This window comes from Siphateles boraxobius, unplaced genomic scaffold, assembly GCF_051911475.1.
Source record: "Siphateles boraxobius isolate OS27281-9 unplaced genomic scaffold, OSU_SipBor_1 2, whole genome shotgun sequence".
Lineage (NCBI taxonomy): Eukaryota > Metazoa > Chordata > Actinopteri > Cypriniformes > Leuciscidae > Siphateles > Siphateles boraxobius.
In genome coordinates, this window is record NW_027508810.1 from 6,371,227 (window position 1) to 6,381,979 (window position 10,753).

Below are 10,753 nucleotides of genomic sequence, written 5' to 3' on the forward strand. Positions count from 1 at the left end.
AAGTATGGATAAGTTAGTACACTTACCATGTCAGGTGGTACAACTATATACAACTATTTGGTTGTACCTCGTGACATAAAAAGTCAGAAAATTAAATTTAACACTTTAACACTAAACAATGTTATTCAACAACTAAAACTTGTTTAAACACATTGTTCATGACTGAAAAATATGCATTATATCAATTTAGAAAAGATTTTTAAATAATCTTTTGGAATTGAAACATACTAAATTGTGCAGACATAATGCTTGGCCAGGCTCTCATTCAAATAAATTATGAACATATGCAAAAACAAGAGAATTTTTATAAAATATAAAAATACATACATATTAAGAACTGATTGTTGTCGTTAATGTATGCTTTTTCCTGTGAGCTTTTTGATTTGCAAAGCTATAACCTATAGCTGTAGTTGGCATTTTTTACCACATAATTTTATCAGATAAATACCAGAACCAAGTGTTTTGTTCTTCCCTCAAATTTTAAATATTTTATAAACATTTTAATTTAAATATTTTTTCCTCATATTTTGGTTTAATCCAACTTGTCGTGTCATCAAAACAAATATCCCCATCTGGACATCACTTTGGGCCACTACTGTATCACACTAGGGAAAAAAAACTTGCCGATTTTAAACATAACCCAGTGCACCTCATTACTTTTTTTTAATTTTGGTGAAAACAAAATATTTGCCAATGTAGTACTTCAGCTATTAAAACATTCTAAACATGAAGACACTGCACTATTTCTTCATCATGTTCAATAATTCAATCAAGCACAAAAACAGAAACTATATTAGCAATCATGTTGTTTCTCAATTATATATGAAAACTGATAGTAAAAAATAATTCACAATCACATTTATTTTAATATATTTGAATCTTTATTTTACATCACTGTGATAGAGTGTAATTTCTTCTCTGAATGCAACTTAATCCCAACTATCAGTATCACTTTTGTTACAAATTCAGATACACTAAACTATTAGGGTTACATTGCTTGCCGCCACATCTATATGGAGAGAGCTGGAAAAATAGTGGATGTCTTTGGAGTTCCCAACACTCAATCACACCATCATTAATACGACTGTAGACGATTTGACAGGTCACTCTGGCAGTGTATACAGTTAAAGTCAGAAGATCTGGCCTTCATTCACATGCAGTACTTATGAATCTAACCAGTGAACCTGTGACAAACAACAAATATGTACCACTTCAAGCATAAAAAAACAAACATTAATCACTAAAAAAAACCCTGCATATTTCCACAGTACACACACATTCCCACTAATTAAAAAAAGTCAGATTCCCCCGGAGTACAGTACAGGCTACACCAGTGCAAACAAACCATCATGTTAAAGGCCATTTAAAGACATCTACATTAAGAAAACATCACAGTTGCCCTCGAGAAAGACGGAACATTCCATTCAATTTCAGTTGAAAGCACAAACAGAATGACAAACATAAAAAACAAACATAAAATAACCCCTAACTTCACCATTCACTAATAAAAGTAGTGCCTTTAGCACTCATGTGACTCTCATACTACAAATGCATGAAGTTTGATGCTCTGAAGCGATGCAGTCGATCCGGAGATGTGTCTCGCTGGGCAGGAGGAGTGTGTGTGGTGGCCGAGCATCGAGTCTGCGCTCACAGCGTGCTGTTTTCAGCGCAGGCCTTCATTATGCCACAGTCCACAGTCCCTCTGAACAGAGAAACGGCTCCGGAGACCTGCAGACAAGAGGACACTTGATAGTGCTTATTTGTCCTAAACAAGTGCAACGCAAAGTCAAGTAGTGACGAAAAGAAAAAAAAAGTAAAAAGCTTTTACTGAAGTTTTACATTGGGGACAGAAGACTAAAGAACTACATTTCTTTTTCCCAAGAAAGGTACATGCCGAATCACTTAGCTGCAGTGCTGAATTTCCATAGCCAAGGTAAACTAAATGGTCGTGAATGTGATTTTGCTGTCTGAATTGAATACAAGGAAATAAAAAGGCAGAGTCCAGCAAAATAACAGCAGGACAGCTCATCTCTATTTTAGAAAAAAACACATTAAACCAAACATACAGCATGAGCCGTTTAGTCCAATTCATGAGCAAATGACCTTAGAGCTGGTTCTTTATCCTTCACAAATGCTGCATTTGAAACCACATACTAGCATACTACTCTGGAATTTTTACATTGTCTGTGAAACACAAATTTCTCTAACGTCCCCCTGAAAAACTAGTCCTTTCCGGTAAGCATAAGACACTTTCAAAAACAATCTTTCTGACCTCAAACTTTTGAACAGTAATTCCATACTGTAGTAGTAATTCCAAGTAAATTCCATACTGAAATACCATGCAAGCAACAGATTCAAGTTTTCTATATAATCTGTAAATCAAGGGAAACAACCTGTACTGAAAGCAACAACAACAACAAAAAACATGCTGAGACACACACGGTGACGTCATTGTACAGGTTTTACCACTTACATGTCTCTTGGCAAAAACAACAGCTCTACGGTGAGGGAAAGTTCATCTGGTCAACCTGATTCATTTTAAGGTGGTTATCCAAGATCTGGAAAAGCTCCTGAATGTTGGGCACGTATCCAGATTGCAGCTTGGACCAAATTGGTACATCTAAAACAGAAAGATAGTTATGCATCTGTGACATACATATATTGTTCATATATATATATTTTTTTTTAAAGTTTTTTTTTCCGAGTGGACATCCAAATTACATTACCATTCAATGTAACCTCAAAAGCCCCAGTCGAGAGGAAATGGGTCTCCAACATGTTACTAAGGAAGAATGCCATAAGGCAAGAGAAAATCTGCAAAACAGACCATCAACCATGAGAAACTTTCCTACAGATATAGATTGCTTCCCATTTAAAACCACTACGAAGACAGTGGACAAAATACAGTTGGCGTGAAATTAAAATTCACCCCACCTCTGTAATTGATCTTAATGTGGACAATTAATTTGTGCATGTGTTTCAGTTCATAATTCTATTAGATATCGTACTTTTTAATCAAAATATTCCAGTGAAATGCTGGACTTCTCCAATCAGAAGAATCAACTTTCATTCAGATCTGCCTCCATCCAGTCAGCAATCGACGCACAGAACCCGACGCACAGAAGTCCAGTCCTACATTTTCTTCATCGATAATCTGTTTAATTTATACATATACATACATATATATATATTAGAGATGCACAGATTACAATTTTCTAGGCCGATTCCGATTTTTCATTAAGTTTGACCTGCCGATACCGATTTCATTTTTTTCTAACCACTTTACAGCACACACAAATATTTATTTTCTCTCTTTTCTTTAGTAAAACATTTTACATTTAGCATTGAACATTCTTTGAACAGTAATAGCTATAAAATAGAGCTATATAAATTACTCCTGTTGTGGGAAATTCACTCACATCTAGTCAAGTCAAGTCATCCTCACTTATAAGCGCTTTTAACAATGTAGATTGTTTCAAAGCACCTTTTTACAGAGATACACATTATTTAAGGTAACAGAGATAACATCTAAAGTGCAGTGTTCTGGAAGAAGCATTTCCTTATTTTCACATCCAATATAAAACAAAAAAAGTGTTCATTTCAAAAAGAAAATGATTTTTCTTTTCTGACATAGCCTAATCCAGTTCTTGTTAAAACACACCAGACATGCAAATTCTGTGCATTTTGGGCACTTTTTGTGTGAAATAATATTTATTTTGTCCATCAAAAGTGTGCTTTCACTTTAATTGAGCATGAGCAGTGCAGCAAAAATCAGAATCAGAATCAGAATCAGAAAGAGCTTTATTGCCAAGTGTGCTTGCACACACAAGGAATTTGTTTTGGTACTGAGGCTTCCAGTGGACATATACAAATACAACATGAAACATAATACTACAAATTATAAGAATAAAAAATAAAAATATAAATATATGAGTATAAAACTATCACAGTTGGGTTTAGTCAGAATAGACATTTCCAGATTTACAGATTATGAACCTATTTACAGTGTTTTGAATATTATAAATAAATAAATCTACATATAAGTATCACCTGAGTTGTGGGATATTGCACTAAACAGTGGGAGTATTGCACTTACAGGCATATGCCTTGGGAGGAGTGTTAACTGTTCAGGAGGGAAATGGCCTGTGGGAAGAAACTGTTCCTGTGCCGAGATGTTCTTGTGGCCAGTGATCTGAGTCTCCGTCTTGACGGTAACAGTTCAAACAGGTGGTGTCCAGGGTGAGTGGAGTCTGTGATGATTTTACCTGCTCTCTTCCTCACTCTGGAAGAGTACAGGTCCTGGAGGTTTGGCAGGGGGGCACCAATAATCCTCTCCGCAGTCCGGACTGTGCGTTGTAGTCTCCTGATGTCTGATTTGGTAGCTGAATCAAACCAGACAGTGATGGAAGCGCACAAGACAGACTCAATGACGGCTGAGTAGAACTGAATCAGCAGATCCTGTGGCAGGTTGAACTTCCTCAGCTGGCGAAGGAAGTACAGTCTCTGCTGGGCCTTTTTCACAGTGGAGTCAATGTGATTGTCACACTTCAGGTCCTGAGAGATGATAGTGCCCAGGAACCTGAATGACTCCACTGCTTCCACAGTGCTGTTCATGATGGTGAGTGGGAGGAGTGCTGAGCTGTTCCTCCTGAAGTCCACGATCATCTCCACTGTTTTGAGCGTGATCAGCTCAAGGTTGTTATAACTGCACCAGACAGCCAGCTGTTCAACCTCCAGTCTGTAAGCAGACTCGTCACCGTTTCGGATGAGACCGATGACAGTGGTGTCGTCTGCAAATTTCAGGAGCTTGACAGTGGGGTCTTTAGAAGTGCAGTCATTAGTGTACAGGGAGAAGAGCAGTGGGGAGAGAACGCACCCTTGGGGAGCACCAGTGCTGATTGTGAGTGTCTTGGATGTGTGTTTCCCCAGTCTCACTCGCTGCTGCCGGTCCGTCAGGAAGCTGGTGATCCACTGACAGATCGAGGATGGTATGGAGAGCTGGGTCAGTTTGGCTGTGAGAAGACCAGGCATGATGGTATTGAAGGCCGAACTGAAGTCCACAAAGAGGATCCTTGCATAAGTCCCTGGTCTGTCGAGATGTTGCAGGATATAATGCAGTCCCATGTTGACTGCATCATCCACAGACCTGTTTGCTCTGTAAGCAAACTGAAAGGGATCCAGCAGGGGTCCAGTGATGTCCTTCAGGTGGGCCAGCACCAGTCTTTCAAACGACTTCATGACCACAGACGTGAGAGCGACAGGTCTGTAGTCATTAAGTCCAGTGATTTTGGGTTTTTTGGGGACAGGAATGATAGTGGAGCGTTTGAAGCAGCAGGGAACTTCACACTGCTCCAATGATCTGTTGAAGATCTGCGTGAAGACCGGGGCCAGTTGGTCAGCGCAGGCTTTTAAACTTTTAAACTATAAAAATAGACTCTGTGCCGAAACCCCCGCTTTACTGCTGCTCACACGCTGCTCCTGCTCGACGCTCACGCGCTGCTCCTGCTCCCGGTGTGAATTCACTCTTTGATTAACATGCACGCCGAAAAAAAAAAAAAACGCTGCTCACGCTTGCGGTGTGAAACGGCCATAATTCACGAGGTTTCCTACATGTGCGTTCCGTGTGCACATGTGTTGCTGATTTGCGCCAGAGTGCATTTGACCGGCATAAAATTGGCATATGTTGATGACTCAAAGAGCTATGGCTAACTTAGCTCAGAATTTCCACCCTGTTAGATCTATAAACCTAAGGGTGGAATGTGAAACATATTCTATTCATCAAAAATTGTTTTGCTTGTTTTAAGAAGAAAAAAAATCTAAGATGGCATAAGGGACAAATACTATCCAAGAAAAGCTCATTATTGTTTAACATTTACATTATTAACATGTTGTGATATACGTATATGTCCCTAACAGGGTGGAATATTTTTTTGGACAGTGTCTGAACAATCTACCAATAATTATTATTATTATTATTATAGAGTCCCTGAGCTTGACCTATATGTATTCCTTATATTTAAGCATGTCACTATTTTGATAGAATGCTAAAAACATGAAAATCATGCCCTTTTTTTCCCAACACTTATGAAGCCAAAATGTCACTGCATACCAGGAATGACCCACATATTACTTTATCTTTTGCTTTAAAGACTAAAGGCACTATAATCTTTTTCCAAAAAAAGCAGAGCCGTGGTAAACATTAAAATGTGAGAACTTTACATGCAACTCTGTGTAATTTATACTGAATGGGTTTTTGTTTATTTTTACACCGCAACAGGACATCCAAGGTTTCTTTAAGAAGAAACCATGTCAGAGACAGATTTCATGCAGAGAACATTCGCCAACACACAAACACACACACACTCAATGTTTGTGTTGAGAATAAAGCATGTTAAATGACTAATTAATGCCTAGGTGATGTTTTTTATTTATTAGAACAAAACTGTGTGGCCCAATCCATGTAAAATACAAAATGATTTTCAGGCTCTTGTTCAGTGCCACATTTAATACCATCTATATTAGGTCACTGAGCATTGCAAAGATTTTTTTAAATCGTGCTTAATATTTTCTAAACAAGTATTTATTTCCATTTGAATTCCCATCGGCCCTCCCTGACTGGATCTTGGGCGGCCTTGGATCCTGACTGGCCGGTTGCCACGATCACGTGAAAATCGGCCAATTCCGGTCACCAGCCGATCAATCGATGCATCTCTAATATATATTCATTCAGAAACACAGAAACACACACACGCACACACACGCGCACACATGCGCACACACACACGTAAAAAAAAATCTGATGCTACTTCCATTAAATCGTAACTTAACGGTCAAATAGTTCATGCAACCATCCAATAAAATATTCCAGATGAGCGTCAATATCATCATATGTTTCTTGACCAAAAGTCATGGTGTGAAACTTCTGCCACTTTTGATTAAAGACTGTAATACGACAGTGACATAATATGGCATATTTCAAAGTGAAACAGCATATTGAGCTGGGAATAATGTAAAAACAGGATTTGATTAAATGGTAATCTTTAGCCTATCATATTATTGGTTAATATATTACCTGCAGTCTCATGGAGCATGATTCATCAGTGCATATTATTTTAAACAAAAAGTTTGTTTTCATAACTGTTCCATAAAAGGAACTTCCAGCATTTGAAACTAATTTTATGCTGATATAACCAGGCTCTCCTAAAAAATGATTTTACATCTTCAAGACAGGTGTTAACAATCAATAGGCCATTGTATAGATTCTGCCAATTCATGCCCTCCAAACTGAATGTGGTGGTTACGGCTCTGAAATGCTGCTCATTCCTCAAAACAGGCTTTTGCGTCAGTTCAACTATGACACAGTGAAAGTTTATCTTCAGACTCGACTCCGCTATAAAACCATGTTAAAGTCCAAGCACTATTCTCAACAATATTACCTTATTCTCCTGTCCCCAGGACCATATTCTTGGAGTGTCCATTCCAAACATTTGAAAAGGATTTTGTCCAGTCACAATCAAAGCGATGGCAAGCAGTTTGAAATAAGAGATGAAGTTTCCTAAGTATCTGCAGAGGAAGACACATGACGAGTTAAGTCAGGACCAAACCACTTTCTGTGTCAATTCCATAACATGAGGAAAAATGCTCTCTCACTTGTTGATGGGTTTGGGAGGGTAATTCTCTCCCTCGATTCGGATGTCCGGGTACAGCTGGCTGATGGACCGGGAATACTCCTGGAACACCTTACTGTACCCTCAGGATATACTGAAAACAAACACAGTTAATGGCCGAGATGAATCACTTAAGAAATGGCCATGGATATGAATATATTGTTACTTTTTTTATTTTTACTTTGTAATGTTAAATCAAAATGTCATAACTGTATCTTCTCTCTAGTGAGGTCTTCTCCAATCATTTAGTCATACAATCAACAACCGTTACAAAGAACCAAGCTCCACCCCACATGTTTTCTTCCCCGATAATGCGTTACAATTAAGGTGATGATGACACACAGGGCAACTTTTTGAGCAATGTTGCTGGGCAATCTTGCCTAGTGATTGTTGCTAGGGCACTTTCCCATTGAAAATGGGCAATACATTTTTATCTGGATAATTTAGATCGGTCGTGGGCCCTGTTTCTCATCTGGTTGCCCGTTTACGGCACATTGCCCAGCAACATTGCTCAAAAAGTTGCCCTGTGTATCATCACCTTCAGATGTACATCACAATATGGAAGGAAAGATTTATCGCTACTTCCGTATGCGTTTAAATATAAACACCAATGAGAAAATGGTCTACACTGGTACATGAGGTCATCCAATCATAACAGAGGTCATTTACATAGAGAAGTTTTAAAGTCAGCATGAAACTTAAAGGGATAGTTCAAAATGAAAATTAGCCCATTATTTACTCACCCTGAAGCTAGCCTAGGTGTATACGACATTCTTCTTTCAGACGAATATAATCGCTGTTATATTAAAAAATGATATATACAAAAATAAATTTTTTTTTTTTTGGAAGCCCATCATATTGCATCCATCCGTGATAAAATTGCTTCAAATGGCTGAGGGGGTTAATAAAGGCCTTCTGAAGTGAAGCGATGCATTTGTGTAAGAAAAATAGGATATTTAAAACTTTAACGACTAAAATAACTAGCTTCCGGCAGACGGTCTACACAAGTTGAGTTGCGCCAAAAGAGTAACACTTGACAATGTATGACGTAGGATGTAGGAGTAGTGTAAGCTTAGTTTGACACCCCTCGCGGTTCAAACAAACAGTGCTGGACCGCTGCAACCGTGTTCGTCATTACGTTGTGTGTCAAGTTTAAGTGTTACTATTTTGGCGTAAATCGACTTGCGTACAGCTGTCTGCCGGAAGCTAGTTATTTTAGTCGATAAAGTTCTAACATGGATATTTTTCTCACACAAACGCATCGCTTCACTTCAGAAGGTCTTTCTTATCCCCCCGGAGCCATGTGGAGCACTTTCATCACAGATGGATGCGATTTGATGGACTTCCAAATAAATATACCCATTTACTCTTAGTCATATACTGACTTCAGGGTGAGTAAATCATGGGCTAATTTTCATTTTTAGGTGAACTATCCCTTTTAGTTGCGATCATCTTTTCTTCCCTATTGTGAAATATAACAGAGAGAAATTTGAGAGAAATCTCAAACAAGAAAAAAATGTATGGTGTGGCTTGATTTTATTATGGGGAATTGATTGGATGGTTGTGGTTTGCTATTGGTGGATCTCATGTGAGTGACAGGTTGTCCTGCCTTAAACACATCATCAGTAGAAGAGCTGTCATTAAAAGAGGGATGGGAAGTTATTTTCATTTCAGATTAAGTGAGCCCATGAATTTTGCGCATAAACCATTACTAATAAATACACTATAAAAAGAGTGGTTCATTTGTTTCATGGTGACTTTTAAAGTACAGTAGACAGACAATTCTAAATGTCAGAGAGGTTGTAAAAAAAGTTGTGAAAATTACAATTGTTTGACCTAAGATACGAGTAACTAGTGCTAAATATTACATGCATTGTAAGTGAGAATAAATGCAACACAAATATGATTTAAAACCACTTTCACTAAGATAATATTAAACAACTTCTAGCTTTATCAGAAAAAAGATAAAATACTAATTTAAAGTCTAATATGTCGCTCTTTCCCACTGTATTTGGATATATTGTGCTTTAACAGGAGCAATCATAGACTGTAAAAATGGAGCTATGTAATCCATATTAGCTTTACACAGGTTTAGAATAATCTGCTGGTTTCAACATTTCACGTAAAGACAAGTATGCACGATAACCTGAGCAGTTTTTGTTGCAGCAATGACGTTAAATCATGCACATACGCAAACGTTGTAAAATATGCTTTATGATTAACGTATTTAAAGGGTGGATTGACGTAAATTGAGCTTGACGCAAATCGCCTGGCATTCATCCCATGACAAAACCGGCCCAATTTATCTAAATTCATCCTCTTTATTGTGTAAATAAAATGATCATTCAGGTTATCATTATTTTAATGTATATTTATCAATTTAAATATCTGAATAGGTTTTTTAATTTTTTTTATTCGGGCATAGCATGTTAGCCGTATTAGCTTAGCACCCCCTCTGAGCTTTAAACACAGTGAAAACTCTGAATAACATGAATGTCTGTGGAGTCTCTCACCAGAACTGGAACTTGAGAACCGGACCCGTGTATAATGTGTGTTTGTTCGGTCTCTGTGTGTGCATTTCGGGTACGGTGATGTCTTGTTGAGTCATGCTGTTGCGGCCCACATAAATATCCTTCACTGTTACCACAGTAAACAGCAGCAGGGCCGTTAAAATACCCGTCTGACTGTACTCCGCCATCTCCGGCCCGTCCACACCACAGAACCGAGCCCACAGACCCACTGCTACCGAAAGGTCGACTGTCTGCTAAGTTAACGATACAACAGAGTCAGTCAGAAGAATAAAGCGTTATGTTTCAAAATAAAAGTCTCTCACGCTGAGTCATTACGGAGAGAGTGTAAACAGCGACATCTACTGTCTGTGTCATCAACGCATTTCAGCTCCAGCACGCCAGTCTGTGTTCATCAAAGGAAATGACAGGGAACATAATATATTCAGTTTAAATTATTGAAAACCGTTCGACGATTATTTTCTTTTTTCAAGAGACAGCAGTTACAACAACATTTTGCCAAAGGCACATTAATTACATTATGTGCAAAACTTCAAATGTGGAGAGTTGACAATACAA

At 38.1% G+C, this 10,753-nt stretch overlaps 1 protein-coding gene across 1 annotated transcript; it reads right to left on the minus strand.

Moving 5' to 3' along the window:
• Positions 1-858: 858 nt before the first annotated feature.
• selenot2 (selenoprotein T, 2) lies at positions 859-10,524 on the minus strand. Its single transcript, XM_077235748.1, has 6 exons — positions 10,181-10,524; positions 7,651-7,761; positions 7,437-7,563; positions 2,727-2,814; positions 2,474-2,620; positions 859-1,728 (listed from the first exon to the last, which is right to left on the minus strand). Exons 1-5 carry the CDS (start codon positions 10,363-10,365, stop codon positions 2,499-2,501), a joined length of 633 nt encoding a protein of 210 aa, XP_077091863.1. The 5' UTR covers positions 10,366-10,524; the 3' UTR covers positions 859-1,728; positions 2,474-2,498.
• Between the last annotated feature and the right edge of the window lie 229 nt (positions 10,525-10,753).